We start from the raw sequence: 18,112 nt of genomic DNA on the forward strand, positions 1-18,112 counted from the left end.
TCATTTGCTTCACAACTAAAAACGTCTCTTGAAATACTTTATGGTTTGCTGAAGTTCCATTACTGTTAGACATCATACGAAAGTTCTTTTACATTTAGCTGTGTTATTGGGAACACTAAAACCTAAACATGAGTTACAAGAGGCACCTACCTGCATTACAGATATTCTTCCCCCTTCCTCCCTTTCAGGTGAAGAGATTCAGCAACTGTGTCTTGAAATCATGGTGACCCAGGCACAATCCTCCCAGAATGTCACTGCACTGTTGGGAATGTGGGTGGTGCCACCTCTGATCCATGGTCTGAGTGTGAGTAGTAATTAAGGGTGTTGAGCAACCGGAGGGTATAGTTGTTGTGGGGGAGATCAACATTCATTTGGGTATGAGTTCTCAAAGTCGAGAGTGGACAAGTGGGATCTCACAAAGAGTGAGCAATTGACAGTTGCTGGCCAGGAGATTGGAAAATTGTGGGACTTGGAACTCCGCCATAGCCATCACCATGGATGCTTTCGACTTTTCATGCTTTTCATGTTTATTACAAGAAAAAGGGGAAATGATCAGAGATATTCAAGTTCCTTTCTCAGGACCACACAGGTAGAATGTTGTAGAGTTACTGGAACCTGGGTTTATTTGTTTATATGATCTACATAATCATTACAGCAGGGATTAAAAGAAAGGCAAATCCACATGCTTTAGATAAACAATCCCTCATCCCTCCCTTTCACAAAAAGGCAGCAATTAAGGTGAGCCTTGAAAGCTTGGTAGGATTTTGTTAGGCATCAAATTAGAGACCCCAGAGGGTGTATGTAGGAGGGTGTAGCGGGAGAGAGCAGGATATCTCTGTCCATAGGTGTTCCGCTTGAGTAAAGTGCTGAGGAAGACGTGATCCAGCCTAGTCTTTGTGACAGAAGTGGCAGCAGCTTCCAGGGTATAGACTAAGGGTAGGTAGGAAGAATGGGGTGAGATTATTTAAAGATATGACATAAGCAAAGATGTATCATTTCGGTTACATTTCAAGTTAGGACAAAAAAAGCATATTCCATGATTCCTTAGAGGTTCACCAATTGATTATGAACTAAATGATCTCCTTTTTTAAATTCTTCTATTGCTGGAGGCTTTAATTCTTTGAGAATGGTGAAAAGCTCTCTTATTATTTCATCTTTTTTATGTATATAATCATCTTTATTGTAATTCATGAGTGCATTAAAAACTGATATGGAGCTCTTTATTAACATGTAGATTCTCATGGGCTTGTACTTTTTACTTTTACTTGAGAATGGTAAAAGGGGCCAACAGCTTAGGATCATCACATCAAGTTCTCAACTCCTGGAAGCTGGGAGGCTCTCTTAGGGTTTGCAGATCACTATTCTGTCTGCTGAACTGCCCATGCCCAAGTGTCTTCTGGAATTCCTTATAAATTTCCATAGACACCTGGGCAACAGAACACCCTGTTACTTTGCTTGTTTTTAAGGTGCATTTCCAGGGCTAAACACTGTGCCCAAACATTTTCAAATTGCCCTGGCTAATCTTCCAAGTAGTCTGTTACTCACTTTACTAATCTCCCTGCCAGATTAAGAACCCCAAAGCTTTGTTAACCACAAAGAAGTTAGGCGAGGCTCCTTTTCTCTTCCCAGGTCAAATTATTTGGAATCCCAAAAGAATGCTAGTATCAAAAGTGGAGGACAGTAGTCTTTCCTGAAAAAGCCCTTGTCTTTTGACTTTAGTCTCTACTCTGTGCTTTTTTTTAAAAAAAGTTTTCCTACATCTCCTAATTCTTCTTAATTGAAAGGCAGTGTTATTGACATCTGTAGCTGCTGTTACCTGTCTGCTCCAAGTAGCTCCCATCTAGCTGCCATTTAATGAGCACTTGTTACATTCCTCCTGCTGGTAAGCACTCAGCGAACACTGTCAGTCATCAGATTTAATCTCTCTTCAACCCTGACGGGGGCTTCCCAGGTGGCACTAGTGGTAGAGAATCCACCGACCAGTGCAAGAGATAAAAGAGACACGGGTTTGATCCCTGGGTCGGGAAGATCCCCTGGAGAAGGGCATGGCTATCCACTCCAGTATGCTTGCCTGGAGAATGCCATGGACAGAGAGGCTTGGCAGGCTACAGTCCATGGGGTCGCAGAAGAGTTGGCCACAACTGAGCATGCATGCATATGTACAGCCCTGATAGGCTGATTTTTTTACAGCTCTATTGAGTTATAATTTATATTCCATAAAATATGGCTATTTTAAGTGTATAATTTGATGAGTCTTAGTACATTTATTGGAGAAGAAAATGGCAACCCACTCCAGTGTTCTTGCCTGGAGAATCCCAGGGACGGGGGAGCCTGGTGGGCTGCCGTCTATGGGGTCACACAGAGTCGGACACGACTGAAGCAACTTAGCAGCAGCAGCGGTACATTTATATATTTTCATCCATCATCAATAGCATTTCCACCACCCCAAAAAATTCCATTGTGCCTACTTATAGTTAATCCCCACTCCCAATCTCAGACCCAGGCTACCATTGATCTTCTTTTGGTCTCTATAATTTCGTTACTTTGAAGAACTTTCATATACATTTACATTTCATATAAATTTTAGAAATTCTTTAGAATGGAATCATACAATATGAAAACTTTTGTGTCTGACTTATTTCACCTCTGAGAAGTAGATTTTTTTAAATTGTTTCCATTTTACAGTTTGATAAACTGAGGCAAGTAGAGGTTAAGCAAAGCTTATACAGCTCATCAATGGGAACACTAGCTGACTCAAAAGCCTGTGCTTTGAACACTGTTCTATTAATGCTTTGTTCCTTTTAAATCATTTATAATTCTAACTGCCTGTTTTCTTGATCTCAGATATTTTTCTAGGTTTTAGTTATCCCTCCATTTCTTCTTTAAATCTGTCCTTTTTTTTTTTTTTTAACATTCGTCTTTGATTAGGAATCTTATTACCTTTGTTAATTAACAAATTGTAAATTCATTTTTTTTAAATTATGTACCTTCTCATTTAAAAAAAAAGATCTGAAATGGCATGTTCTTTAATGTGAAATATTGTGTAACTCATGCAGCTACATTGATCTTTTTAGAAATTTACCGATTTTTGTCAGATTTTATATTATAAAACACTTCTTTCAGACTTGCTGCTCCTTTAGTATCATACTTAACGTTTCTAAGAATTTTTGAAGCCTGCTTCCTTACAGTCTATGGCTCATAGCTCTCATTACCGCACCCCTTCTTAGCTATCCTGAACTCTAAGATGCTATGGTCAGTTTCACATGCTCGACTGGTTCTTCTTGGCTCAGAACTGGCCCCAGAACTCCTGTTCCCCTGATTATTTTCTCATGCTTTCTCAGAAGAAGAAATGAATAATATCAAATATTCTGTTTAGCCTATTTCCAGCAGTTGAGCCTTCATCTCCAGTAGCTTTTCTGGCTAGAGAATGTGACCTTTTAAGACTGAATAGCAACTGTCATGTACTTTGAGAAGTAGCATTTTATTCCCCTCACTGGAAAGACTCAAGATTTGAGATGAGTAGTTCACAGATGGATTGGCAGATGCCATATATCCACACAAGCACCCTAGATCAGAAGTCACTGCAGCAGCTAACATCACAGGCATCGTTAGTCCATTGGCCCATGAAGCTGTGGGGAAATGGGGGTCTAGGAAGCAACCTGAACCTTTTAAAATTTAATTTTACTCTCAGACATGATGATGACCTAGAGGTTTTGAGCATTAAAAACCCAGACTTGCCTGTTTACATCTGACCTCTTCGGTTTCTCTTTCAGCTGAATATCAAGAAATACCTTCTCTTATCTGTGCCTTCATGGATAAAACATGTCTCTGATGAACAGATCGTGGGTTTTGTTGAAAGCTTAATGGTGGCAGTTTTTAAAGCAGCTTCCCCACTCTCCAGTCCTGAGTTACGCCCAAGTGCCTTACAGGGCCTGAGTCAGGCCATGAAACTGCCCAGCCCTTCCCACCACCTCTGGAGTCTGCTCAGCGAAGCTACTAGGAAAATTTTTGACCTCCTGCCAAATAAGATTCGGGTGAGGAACAAAAATATTTGCATTCCTGACAATTTGTGTTTGGGATTTTTTAAAGCCTTTTGGCAAAGTGGGGAGGTGTATGTTTTTAAGAATGTGGTGGGAAGACTAGCGAGAAATAACCACATTCTTCACTAAGAATGTTTGCTTCCAAAATCTAAATCAAGGTTGAAAATTTAGAACCAAAGTTTTGAGCACGCTTTGAAGCAAGGTTAACCAGTGTAGCACCAGGAAATTTGCTCTCAAGTCTTTTACCAAATGCCTATAGAAGATGAGCAAGTTCAGAAACCCTTACACCTGAGGAATCCTTGGGCGTATTGTCCAACACACTTAATATTTGCATCAGGTGACTTAATACTAGCTTTGCCCCTCCCCCAACAGACTTCTGAAATGTAGTTGTGCAAAGAAGTAGAAAATCCATCTAGAATGATGGGTTCTGATCAGGAGAAAAAAGTACAGGCAAACAAAATACACCAAATAACAGGAAAGATGCTGTATAAATGATAAAAAATTGGCCACGGGTTTTGGCTTGGTTAAAATTAAAATCTCATCAACCGCTGTTCATGGAGATAAGCAAAGCTAAAGATTTGTCAGAGCAGTGAGAATATGCGTGTTATCTTATACTGTATTTTGACATGCTTGGGATTTTTCTTACCAGAGAAATGATCTAGAGCTGTATATCAGTGTAGCAAAGTGCCTCTCGGAAATGACAGATGATGAAGCCAATCGGGTTGCCCAGATTACTGAGGTAATAACATATCCATGTGTTTTTTCATTATTGAGATGGGTATTACAATTGATATGGTTATAGTGTCCTTTTGGCTGAAGCTCATTTTGTTTCATGTTTGTTAGTTACTGGCCAATTTTAGGAAATTCTCTCTTTCACTGAGGGGTCTCATGTCCAGCCTAGTATGGTTGGATATGCAGTAGTATAAATGGGTAGATGAATGAATAACTTTTTTTTCAACTGGAGCACAGTTCCTTTACATTGTTGTGCTAGTTTCTATTGTACAGAGAAATAAATCAGCTATATGTTGTGAACCTATATCCACTCTATTTTGGATTTCCTTCCTATTTAGGTCACCACAGAGCATTAAGTAGAATTCCTTGTGCTATACAGTAGGTTCTCATTAGTTATCTGTTTTATTCATGCTAATGTATATGTGTCAATCCCAGTTTCCCAATTCATCCCACCTCCCCATTCCCTTCTTAGTGTCCATACATTTGTTCTCTATTTCTGCCTTGCAAACAGATTCAGCTGTACTGTTTTTCTAGATTCCATTTATATGCATTAATATACGGTATTTTTCTCCTTCTGATTCACTTCACTGTGTATGACAGTCTCTGGTCCATCCACATCTCTACAAATGACCCAGTTTCATTCCTTTTTAGGCTGAGTAATATATATTCCATTGTATATATGTAGTAGTATAAATGGAAAGATGAATAATAACTTTTTAACCTAACTAATCGCACTTTGTCAAGAACATTTTAGTGTTCCCTATGGGTAAAAAGCATTAGTCTCTCAGTTAGACTCTCCAAAACCCCATGGACTGTAGCCTCTGTCCATTGAATTCTCCAGAAAGATCCCCTGGAGAATTGGCTACCCACCCAGTGTTCTTGACTGGTGAATTCCAGGGACAGAGGAGCCTGGCAGGCTACAGTCCATGGGCTTGCAGAGTCGGACATGACTGAGCGACTAAGCACAGCACAGCCCAAGCAATTTAATGAGGAAATGCTTGAGAGAATGCACTCTGGAGCCTCACTGCCCAGGTGCGAAATCCAGTCTCTAATTTACTAGCAATGTGACCTTGGTTAAGTGTCATATTCTCTCTCTGCCTCGGTTTCTTGATCTATAAAAGGGAAATAATAGTGCATACCTATTAGGGTCATTTTGAGAGTTAAATGACTTAATCCATGTTAAGTTTTGGAAAAGTGCCTGACCCAAGGCAAGGATTCAGTAATAACATTATCATAATTACTGCATTCATGTAAGGTATTATATCTGGTTATTATATCATGTTGTATAGTTGGAAGTTAATATCATTTGCTTTGTGGTACCTAAAGCTCAAAGTGGCTGTGTTACTCACTTGCATTTCTAAAGTGCCATTCAGAACATTGTCACTAGAACATTCTAAATTGTGTTCTGATGTCCCCCAAAGAGTATGTGTTCTGCTGAGCCCTGTGTTTTTCTCTTCATTTCTAGAAAGAACAGAGATAAGAAAGTACAGGTGAAGAGCTGAGACTACTTGGGTTTCAGTTCTTACTCTGTGTCATTAAGCAAGTTCCCTAACTTCTGTGCTTCAGTCTCCTCATCTGTAAAGGATGTGATAATAGTAATCTATTGCTCAGTGTTACTATGAGAATGAAATGATTAATACAGTGGTCCTCAAACTTTTTGGTCTCAGGGCCATTTTAGTGTCTTAAAAAGTATCAAGGACTTCAAAGAGCTTTTGTTTATGTGGGTTGTATCTGTCAATGTTTACCATATTAGAAATTAAAACTAGAAAGTTTTTAGAACATTACTTAAAAGTAGTAATAAATCCATTGCATCTTAACATGTAAGAAAATTTTTTTTCCCAAAAAACAGGTTAGTTTAGAAAATTAGAAAAGTGTCATTGTCTTACATTTTGTAAGTCTCCTCAGTGTCTTCATAGAAGACAGCTGGATTTTCAAGGCTGCTACTTCATTCAATCTGTTGTGATGTCATTTTGGTGAAGTGTGTGAAGAAAACCCAGCCTCACACAGATACGAAGGTAGAATGGGAAAGAGTGTTAGTAGTCTTTTCAGATAACATGAGGATATCTTTCTTTGATATTGTACCAAAACTCACCAAGTGGTGATTTCTTATAGGTTAGTTGCAATGTGGAATCTGAAAGCAGATCAGTGAACTTCACATACTCTGTTACAGTAAAATCCATTGGTTCTTGGGGTTTTGGATTTTTTACCAGTACATGATTTTATAAGATACTATTGCAAGATCTGTAAGATATATTGGTCATTTGGAAAATATTGAGTCACTAGATTTTGAAAATCTTCCAAATGTTGGTACATTTCATTATAAACATCAAAACATTGTATTTGTCACTATTACTGGCAACCTCATCAGAAAAGTCTTTTATGCATATATGTCTTACATGTATCTTGGGAAGCTGCCAAAGTCATAGTAGCAGATACAGATTTTCCAAAAATCTAATTTTCACTTAAAAGCACACATTTTGTCATTGGCAGTAACTGCTATCAAGTATTTTCCTTGGAAATGGCAGTCTCACTTCCTTCACTTTTAAAAAATAATCAAATACTCAGTTTTCATAACCATCATTTGTTTATGAATCATTCTTTCAAGTAAATGGGGGTCTGTGAAAAGAGTGGCTATTTCAGCTCACAACTCACTCTCACAACTTTCTCCTTGAGACAAACATCACACTCGGGGGAGCAGCACAAGACCTTTATGCATACTTCCCACTTGGTCATGCAGAACATTACAAAGATGTGTATTCAAGGGCAGCGGTTTAACAAAACTAGTAATTTTATTGTTTACAAGGATATTTTAAATGAAACTAGCTTTTTAAAAAATTGCCAGTGTCAGTAAAAAATACAATGAATATTACTCCTGTTTGGGGTCTATTATGAATATAGTTTGACCTCACAGACCCTCTCTTCTAAAAGGGTCTTGGGGTCCCCCAGAGGTCTGTGTACCAAACTTTGTGAAATGCCAAATTAACACAGGTTAAGTGCTTCAAATATGCCTGGCACATTGTAAGTACTGTGTTCGTTGGTTATCATTGTTATTATTTGTCTTTACTAAATATCCTCACCAGTTGACCCTTGAAATCATTGATGGTTTTTATGAGAAAGCAGAAGGTGACATTACAACTGTCTATAGGTACATTTTGAGATAGCACACAGGCAGATAGGTTTCACAGTGCAGGAAATAAACAGTTTTAGCATTTGGAGTGGTAATCAACTTCAAACTCACCCTTTCTCTTTTGCCCTTGCCCCAAGGTCCTGTAACAACTTCAGTTAATTCAATAGCAACTGAACAATTTGCTTTTTTGCAGAGTAGCCTAGAAAAGGCTGCCTTTGTCAGGCTCTACTTGGTCTCTCAAGGACGATTCCCCTTGATGGGCTTGACTGATGTGCTCTGTGTCGCTGTCCAGCACCGTGAAAAAGACACACTGGCCTGGATGACGCTGCACAGCTTATACCAGGCACGGATTGTGAGCCACGCCAACACTGGTAAGGCCAGCCAGGGAGCACATCGGGACAGACAAACATGCCTACCATCTCTTTGAGGTTATCATTGTTTCCTCAACTTAAAAACTAGGTTAGGGCTTCTTGACACAGGTGAGAACTTGGTACCCCCAAATGAGCAGCACCTGGGATAGAAAAGCACAATTACAGCTCACAGCATCAACTCTTCGGAGGTGAGAATAAATTCTGTTGGAGATTTGGATCTCATATTTGGCCCTCCAGGCCCACAGAGACATAAGCAGGTTTACCAGGTTGAATCTGCCTGCTTCTGTTTCTCAAACAGATGGATGCTAATGGATTCTGCCTGATGTTTGCATGAACATGGCTTTTGGGTGGTCATTTAACAAACAGAAAAAGAAAGCAGCAACCACAAATTAAATAGTTATTCCAGAGAAGAACTTCTCAGGGGTGAGAAGAATAAAATCTGGACACCCTGAGTACATCCTCACGCCAGAAACTGCAGGCCTGAAGCTCTGGTAATGAATGGTGCAACTTTTAGGCCATTTTAGACATTTATGCTGTAATGATCATCTAAAGATTGGAGAAGGAAATGGCAACCCACTCCAGTGTTCTTGCCTGGAGAATCCCAGGGACGGGGAGACTGGTGGGCTGCCGTCTATGGGGTTGCAGAGTCGGACGTGACTGAAGCGGCTTAGCAGTAGCAGCAGCAGCAATCATCTAACGAGAGGGCTCCCTCAACCCAGTGCTCTGTGACAACTTGAAGGGGTTGTCACAGAGCACTTCTTAACCTCCCCTCCCTTCTTAACCCCCTCCCCTCTCCCACCCCTTCCCACCCACTGGTATAAATGTATACCAGTGGCTGATTCATGTTGATGTATTGCAGAGGTCAGCAAATATTGTAAAGCAGTTATCCTCCGGTTAAAAATTAATAGGAGGAAAAAAATAAATCGGGAGCTCCTTCATTTCTCCTCCATGCCTTTGATCATATGCTTGTAATTTTCCAAATCTGTGTTCAGGTCCTGATCAGATTGGACGTGACTAGAAGGCCCTTGTAAGCCATATTCCCCATCTCTTGTATTTTGAAGGCTATGAGAGAAGACTGACAAATGCAGTTTAAATACTCTTTGCAAGATTGTGTAGGAAATTTTGATTCCTCTTCCTCGCTGGCAACTGAGATAGTTGTCTCCTGCACATTAGTGCCTGCCCAAAGAACAGTGAACCTGTGATGAAAAATGAGATTTTTTCACTCGACCTCAGAAGTATATTTATCCGGTAGAAAACCAGTTCAGTTCAGTCGCTCAGTCGTGTCCGACCCTTCGCAACCCCATGAATCGCAGCATGCCGGGCCTCCCTGTCCATCACCAACTCCCGGAGTTCACTCAGACTCACGTCCATCGAGTCAGTGATGCCATCCAGCCATCTCATCCTCTGTCGTCCCCTTCTCCTCCTGCCCCCAATCCCTCCCAGCATCAGAGTCTTTTCCAATGAGTCAGCTCTTCGCATGAGGTGGCCAAAGTACTGGAGTTTCAGCTTCAGCATCATTCCTTCCAAAGAAATCCCAGGGCTGATCTCCTTCAGAATGGACTGGTTGGATCTCCCTGCAGTCCAAGGGACTCTCAAGAGTCTTCTCCAACACCACAGTTCCAAAGCATCAATTCTTCGGCCCTCACCTTAGGTGTTCCCAATTAAGCATGCCGATGCTGCTAAGTCGCTTCAGTTGTGTCTGACTCTGTGAGACCCCATAGACGGCAGCCCACCAGGCTCCCCCGTCCCTGGGATTCTCCAGGCAAGAACACTGGATGGGTTGCCATTTCTTTCTCCAATGCATGAAAGTGAAAAGTGAAAGTGAAGTCCCTCAGTCATGTCTGACTCTGTGCGACCCCATGGACTGCAGCCCACCAGGCTCCTCCGTCCATGGGATTTTCCAGGCAAGAGTACTGGAGTGGGGTGCCATTGCCTTCTCCGAATTAAGCATGAAGATACTTGAAAGAAACAGATTTGATATTGCCTTTGGTCATAACCCGTTGGCCTTCAAATTTAGTTTGAATTTTCAAGTGGCGAGAATTTTGAAAATGGCAAGAGTAGGAAACTGCTTCCTTCATTTTTTTAATCTTTTTTTCTCTTTTTGTCTTATTCACCTAACACTAGTGTGGTTAACCTCTTTGGGTCATAGATCATTTTCAGGTGGGGTGCAAATCCCCCTTCAATATGTGCGTGTAAGTACTGGCACAAACACGGTGCCATTTTCCTCATGCACTAAATTTTGAAGATCTTTCCAAGTAGTCTTTGCTGTGCTGGGAATCCTCATTTTTGAAAGGAAAAAATAATATTTATGTTAATGTTTGTTCTCTATTTAGCCTATTACAGCTGGGTTTTGGTTTTGGCGCTTTTTTTAATGTCTTTAGGATAGGTATTCTGTATGATTTTGTCATAAATTGAGAACTTTAAGCAAGAGAGGACTATAAGAACAATTAATTATCAAAGATTTAACACTACTAACCCGTGGGCATGCCCAGTTTCTCCCAGTGTTTAGAAATTCCATTAAATGCATTTGACCATTTTATCAGGTTCAAAGAATAAATTTAGCTTTTAAAAATAAAGACCAAAATAAGGTCATCTGATGTGAACAGTATCAAAAAAAAAATCTCTCTTGAGTGAGAACAAGTCTCAGGTAGCATCAGAGGACTTGTAACTGTTGCAGAGAGTCCTCAGCAGGTCGTTCGCTTTAGTTATGATAATTATTGTTGATCTATCTTACACTGCAAAGAAAAACCATGGTCTGGTAATACATGTCCTTTTGTTTCAGGCGTGTTGAAGAGAATGGAGTGGCTCTTGGAGCTGATGGGTTATATCAGAAATGTTGCTTACCAGTCAACGTCTGTTCAGAACGTGGCTCTTGACGAGGTACAGTCTAGAGGAGTCATTTGTGGCTTTCTTAAAATACAGAGTATATTTAGTCTCCCAAAAGAGGAACATGTTGCTGCTTGCAGCTCTCTTTTCTCCCTTTATTTTTGGGAAACAAGGATGACAATTCTCTAACATCACAGGAAATGGGTGTTCTTACCAGAATCTTGAAGATGCCCACAGCTGCCCTTTGAAAAATATTTTCAGCAGAACACCTCCCTTGACAGGCAGCACACAGAAGTTCTAGCTGGGGGGGAATCTAGGGTCCTGTGCACCTGAGCTGGATCCCACAAAGACTGTGGGGTCCAGGGCTCTGGCCTCCACCGTGGTCCAGAGCTTGGCTTTAAACACCTGGTTTGAAGGGGTTCCTGAAGTGTGTGCAAGTAATCTGTGTTTGTGCCAGTACTTACACGCACATATTGAAGGGGAATTTGCACCTCACCTGAAAATGATCTATGACCCAAAGAGGTTAACCATCACTAGTATTAGGTGAATAAGACCAGAAAAAATAAAGATTAATGAAAAAAAATGAAGGAAGCACTTTCCTATTCTTGCCATTTTCTTGACTCAGCTGTGCATTTTTTTTTTTTTTTTGTATTTTTCCATAGCCATGTTTCATAGGCCTGCTGTTTACTTGTGTGAGTAAAATATGTGTAATCTGGGATATTGTTTGATATTCTGCCCAGCTTTTCTCCAGAGCTGTGTGTCTTTTTGAAATTTTCATTAATGAGATTAGGCATTTTAAGAGATTGAGGGGTACTTTTTAAGCTTTTTTTGAGCTTTCCTCATATTTCCAAAGTTTATATTAACTTTCTCTGCTTTCTTACAAAAATCGTTTGAAACTTAGAAAATATAAATAAGCAGAAAGAATCATTTAAATCACAGTAATGCAGTAACTCAGAGGTAGCCCTTGTTATCATCATTTCTACGTGTCTAGTCTATAAAATCTAAATGCATGGATTCTAAACAGATTTTTTTAATGCATATGGAAAGTCATATGTTGTTTCTGTTCAAAAACAGAATATACTATACATATTTTTTAAGTTTTGGCCACATGATAATAAACCTTAATATCCCTGTTCATATCTCTCTTAATTAATTTTTAAATCTCTTTGAAAACATCAAAACAGAGGAGGAATGTTTGGATCTCAGTATGATTAAGCATTAAATAAATTATGTTCCTCTTGAAATGTTAGAACAATAATAATGAAACTGTTGGGCCTTCTCTACTTACGAAAGAGGATCCTTCAAACCTTCTGAAAGCCCAGAATGTCTCTTCATTAAGCATGGAAATGGTCTGCTATCCCATCCAGTTCCTCTTCTGGGGTAGGGGAGGGGCAGGAGGAAGGCTTCGGCGAGGGGGAAGATAACATTTCCTCCCGACGCAAGCTGTGTGTGAACACGTGGTACTTTGCAGTTAAAGTCTGTGACCTAACCCTGTTTCTTCTTTGCCGTAGGCTTTGGACTTCTTGTTGCTGATATTTGCAGCCGCAGTGGTTGCATGGGCAGATCACGCTGCCCCTCTCCTCCTTGGCCTCAGTGCCAGTTGGTTGCCATGGCACCAGGAAAATGGCCCAGCTGGGCCAGCATCAAGCTTGCTTGGCAGGAGTCCATTACACAGGGTCACTCTGCAGGAGGCTGTCACTCTCCTTCCCAGTAGCATGCCTCTTCTGCTGCAGAAAGAGCCATGGAAGGAACAGACCCAGAAGGTGAGGCGGGCAGCCACCTGCTTCAGGGCAGGCAGCCGTTTTCTCTTCGGCAGCTTCTGCTGTAGAATTGCAGTGGGAGATAAGTGAAACCTGAATCACACGACAGGCTTTCTTACTCAGTCTCAGATCTCAGCCAGATGCAGGGCCTCAGAGATTGAGGGTAGCTCAGGCTCAGGGTAACCGCTCACTGAAAACAACAATGATAGTGGCAACAACTTGCTTACAGTTGGGGCTGAGGCGGAGAGAAAAGCTTGTGCTTGCCTTCATTTGTTGAAGACTTACGTGTTCTTAATACTGGGGATAAAGGATGAGTAACTCTCTGAAGGCTCAAAATTTCCTAGTGAGGACAGACAAGAAGGCAAGTTCAAAATTGCAAGATGGTACAATAAGGATGAGCTTCCCCAATGGCTCTCAGTGTTAAAGAATCCACCTGCCAATGCAGGAGACCCAGGTTTGATCCCTGGGTTGGGACAATCCCCTGGAGTAGGACATGGCAACCCACTCCAGTATTCTTCCCTGGAAAATTCCATGGGCAGAGTGGCCTGGTGGGCTACAGTCCATGGGGTCACAAAGAGTCGGACATGACAGAGCATGCTCACACGTGATAAGGATACAGTTGATGAACAAGGGAGGGGGTGATCAACAATGCGTGGGGGAAATCCGGAGAGCTGTGAATCTGGAGTACCCATCTTTTACCATATTTAAGGTTCCCCACAGCTCATTCCATGTAGTAGCCACATTCCAGGTGCTTCTGGCCTGTGCTAGATACCATGGGGAGATCTGTAAAAGCCTAATGTCATCACCTTTGCCCTCAGGAAAACACAAACTATAGGGAGTACCTTTTGGTTTTTAATAGAGTTTCCCCAGGCTACTAGCTGTCCTGCAGAGCATATGAAAATGAGGTACATCTATATTTCTCATTGCATGGCTCTAACATATCTTGAATTGTCAATTGGATGATTTTTTTGAGTCCCATTTAATCAAACTGGATCTTTATGAGGTTGAAAGCTTACAGCCAACTTTGTGGCTTACTTGTAAAATCTGAACCTTAGTCTTTAAAAATATTTCTGAACTGTGGACCCACAGTTCAGCCATGAACAACTCCATTGAACATCTCAAATAAAATGCCTTTGTTTTCTTAAACCTGATAAGCATTAGTGTTATTACCTCTAATTTTGTATTTTCTTTTTCACTTTAATTATTTCTGGTCTGGGACACCCTGTTCATTTTGGACTACAATGTAGATAGATATCTTGCATCTATTACATATTTGTAGTACTTATTTACTTACCAGCAGGATATGATAAAACAAAATTGAGGAAAAGAAAATAAGAAAAATTTTAATTAAAGCAGGGAATTAGGAATATTTTATTTTTCTGTTTTCTTTTCAACCCACAGTCTATGTCCAAAATTAAAATGCCTAGTACCTATGACTAGTGTTTTTTAGTGAGTCAAGATAGGGAACATTCAGTCAATGAAATTACCCAGTATCTAATTCAAAAACAATTTTGGCTATGCCTGGGAGATCAGTCAAACTCATGAGTACGTGGAGTTTCTACCTTGTTTGCAGGATTTATTTGCAGTTAACATGCTTGGGTCTACCTAGCAAATTGTCTTATGCCTTTTCTGTTGCATTTCAACTTGGCTTCATATCCATTTGGGCACAAACTATTCGTAGCTACAGAAACATATTTTAGTAACAGGGGCTTACAGCTGATGTGTTTACCCATTTGCTACCCACCTAGGAGCCTAGGCCTGATGCACATGGAACCAGGTGGCGGGCAGCATGGTGTGAAGAAGGAGTGTGAGGCTTTGAAGCCAGATGTACTTGGGTTCAGATCTTGACTCTGCCAGTCATGGGGAGTGGACTTGGGCAAGGCACTTACCCTTTCTGGGGCCTCTTAGGGTGATGAGAAAGAATGTTCATGGCACACCAGAGGCCCTCTGGGCCCCTGTCTACCCCACTCTTAAACTATAGTAACTCCCAGGATAATCAGCGAAAGAAGGAGGTTTGACTTTGCTGAGTCATTTAACTGAGGGCTGTCTCCAACATTTCCATCCCTTGTGCCTGGTCACATCTCCTCTTCACTCTCCCAGCCCAGGCAGGTATTATCTGGGGACTACTGTCCTTGTTAGGCACATGTGCAGGTCCAAGGGTTTGAATGATGTCTTACCAATCCTGAGATTGTTTATCTGATACAATTCTTCATTTTCACTCTAGTTCATTGACTGGCTGTTCAGCATCATGGAAAGCCCTAAGGAAGGACTCTCAGCAAAATCCAAGGATCTTTTAAAAGGTATTACTTTCATCCTTTATACCCAGCATAGGTGAAAACCATCCAGTGTTGTCTGTACTAGAGAACAGCATCCTAGTGTATGCTGGCTCCTGAAAGGGCTCATCTTGGTGCAGTTTAGAGAAGTAATCTGAAGCTGTCACCAATATGGCATTTTTGAATTAGAAAGTGGATTTATTATTATTATTTTTTTTTTTAGTTTTCTGTTTTTTTTTTAATTTTATTTTATTTTTAAACTTTACAATATTGTATTAGTTTTGCCAAATATCGAAATGAATCTGCCACAGGAGAAGAGTTTCATGGCCTTTAATTTTTATTTAAGTGGTTTTTTAATGTTTTATTGTGATCATAAAATGATTGAATAAAAATTAGAAAATTCAGAAAAGTAAAAAAGAGTAAGCAAAAAGGAATCCAGAATCCCATTGTGCAATGACAATTTTGATTATTTTTCCTAAGTGTTACCCCCTCTAAGTGTAAGTTTTAACATTGTTATAATCATAGCCAATTGAAAAATGTACATACACACTTTGAGTACTGCCTTTTTTTACTTTAAAATTATTAGAAGCATTTTAACCTATTCTTATACTAGCTTCATAAGTATTTTTCATGGCTGTATAGTATTTTGCCGGGGGAATTGGACATTTCCCATGCTTCCAGGCATTTAGATGGTTTTCATGTTTTTTATTGGAGAAGGAAATGGCAACCCACTCAAGTGTTCTTGCCTGGAGAATCCCAGGGATGGAGGAGCCTGGTGGGCTGCCGTCTATGGGGTCATACAGAGTCAGACCCGACTAATGCGACTTAGCAGCAGCAGCATGTTTTTTATACATCTCTGCTGCTGCTAAGTCACTTCAGTCGTGTCCGACTCTGTGCAACCCCATAGACGGCAGCCCACCAGGCTCCCCGGTCCCTGGGATTCTCCAGGCAAGAACACTGGAGTGGGTTGCCATTTCCTTCTCCAATGCATGAAAGTGAAAAGTGAAAGGAAAGTCACTCAGTCGTATCTGACTCTTTGTGACCCCATGGACTGCAGCCTACCAGGCTCCTCTGTCCATGGGATTTTCCAGGCAAGAGTACTGGAGTGGGGTGCCATTGCCTTTTCCTTATACATCTCTATTGACTGTTAAACTATGACTGCAGGATCCACAAATATAAGCTATCTTTCTGTGTAAATTACATGGATGTTTTTACTCAAACCTCAAACATCTTCTGGGTGTTGGTTCTGTGGTCCGAGACAGCTTGTATTGTCATCCACATCTTGGGACTTGGGGGTCAGGATCCTCCCAGTGGCTGCCACTGATGCCCCTGACATGGTTTAAGTTACTGCACTGGAAAGTCTTACCTTGGGAAAGTTGCCTGTTGGCCTACCCTTGTGATAACTGACCATATTTTGCTTTAAGTATGGTGTATTGTATTGATTGCCTAACAAGCAAGAATTATCTAATGTATTGTTCCTACCTCTAATGTGGGTGGCAGGGCATGTGTAGGAAGGTGATTCTGATCAACCACAGAGCTTCACTGAGGATCAGAGCAGTGGTCTGACATATTTTCACTTGACCATTCCGAAGAAACTTGCTACTAGGACTTCCTCTACTTATTTTCCTTGGGGAGTTTGGACTCATTTTAAGGGCCATGCGTCCATGATACCATTGGTTGTTCCCAACATATGCTGTCTTAAGTCATGAAGATAACAGTTAATTCCAGTGAGACAAATTGTTATTTGGGTCAAGGAAGTACATGTTCACTTGGTCATATATTCAAGGGCTTATTAGAGTCACACATAATTATTGTGTAACTCTGGCTTATCTTCATTCTCTCACACTATAATACTTAAAAATATATCAATATATTGATATTTATATTCATATTCTAAAATAAGATATATAATAAGTTACCTAGAGGGATTGCACACAACTTCCTTACTTTAAATTGAGCCCATGAAATCCTAACTTCATTACAGGATCAGTTTGTTTACCTTTTAATAAGACATTTAGTGGAAAAGTCATATTCGTGTAGAAAAGTGCTCAAGTAGATTTTTACAAAGGGAACATACCTATGTAGTCAGCACTTGGATTAAGAAAAAGAGCAACACCAGCATCCCAGAAGTCAGTTTGTTTTAATTCTGTGGAACTTCCCACTAACTGGTTGCAAAGTAACTTAAAACAGACCTTTTCCTCAACCTTTACTAATGGCTTCTTCCATTAAAATTCTATCTAAGGCATGATAGTCGTTCTTAAAGATTAGCCAAGCAGGAACAAGTCAAGTTCTGTTCTGACACCTTTTTGATCTAAATGATCTTTTCAAATGTAACTGCACCAAATGAAACAGTGTGCTTTTTTTTTGTGCCCTTTAGCTACCCTGCTGTCCTTGAGAGTTCTCCCAGAGTTTAAGAAGAAAGCTGTATGGACCAGAGCCTATGGTTGGTGAACAGCTTCACAGTAGCCAGCAGCATTCTCAGCTGGATGAGGAAAACCATATAGGCAGAAGGAATTTTTCAGAATTCGTGTCTGGGATTGCTTGCTGAGACATGATGCAGAGAGCTCAAGGGCATGAAAGGGTGGCCACAAAACTCACAGTTTGAACAGTGCATGCCTGGAGAGGTTGCTTTGGTATCCAGGCCAGTTGAGACTGAAATAAGAACTTGAATTTTATTTGGCTGAGATCTGAAGGTTTTCTTTTGTGAAAATTTGACTATCTCATCTCCTCCCTGCTAAATTCTAGTAAAACAATCTTGTGAAATCTGTGCATGTTGACTTTTGCTTTAAGGCATGGTGGAAGTTTAGCTCGCAAAACCAAACTATAGTGGTGACGGCGGAATCTGTTTCCCATGAAGTCTCTAGAGGATATTCATTGACTCAATAAGTTAGACATGTTTTCTTATTCTTACTGCTAAAACACTCTTAGAACTGCTCTACATGCTTAAATAATAAGCATGGTGTTAACCATTGCTAAATCAGAC

General features: G+C 40.5%; 1 protein-coding gene across 3 annotated transcripts in view; it reads left to right on the forward strand.

The window, feature by feature from the left end:
* The window catches only part of FOCAD (focadhesin), a 295,859-nt gene extending 277,967 nt beyond the window's left edge, over nucleotides 1-17,892 (forward strand). For all 3 annotated transcript variants that reach the window (XM_010857081.1, XM_010857080.1, XM_010857079.1), the window contains 8 exons: nucleotides 189-304; nucleotides 3,774-4,034; nucleotides 4,690-4,779; nucleotides 8,093-8,270; nucleotides 11,053-11,150; nucleotides 12,608-12,859; nucleotides 15,081-15,156; nucleotides 17,507-17,892. In XM_010857081.1, the coding sequence (XP_010855383.1) occupies nucleotides 189-304; nucleotides 3,774-4,034; nucleotides 4,690-4,779; nucleotides 8,093-8,270; nucleotides 11,053-11,150; nucleotides 12,608-12,859; nucleotides 15,081-15,156; nucleotides 17,507-17,580 (1,145 nt within the window). In that variant the 3' untranslated portion in view covers nucleotides 17,581-17,892. The remainder of the gene's footprint in view (nucleotides 1-188; nucleotides 305-3,773; nucleotides 4,035-4,689; nucleotides 4,780-8,092; nucleotides 8,271-11,052; nucleotides 11,151-12,607; nucleotides 12,860-15,080; nucleotides 15,157-17,506) is intronic.
* The last annotated feature ends 220 nt before the right edge of the window (nucleotides 17,893-18,112 follow it).

The sequence above is a fragment of the Bison bison genome, unplaced genomic scaffold (assembly GCF_000754665.1).
Source record: "Bison bison bison isolate TAMUID 2011002044 unplaced genomic scaffold, Bison_UMD1.0 scf7180017864376, whole genome shotgun sequence".
NCBI classification, from domain to species: Eukaryota; Metazoa; Chordata; class Mammalia; order Artiodactyla; family Bovidae; genus Bison; species Bison bison.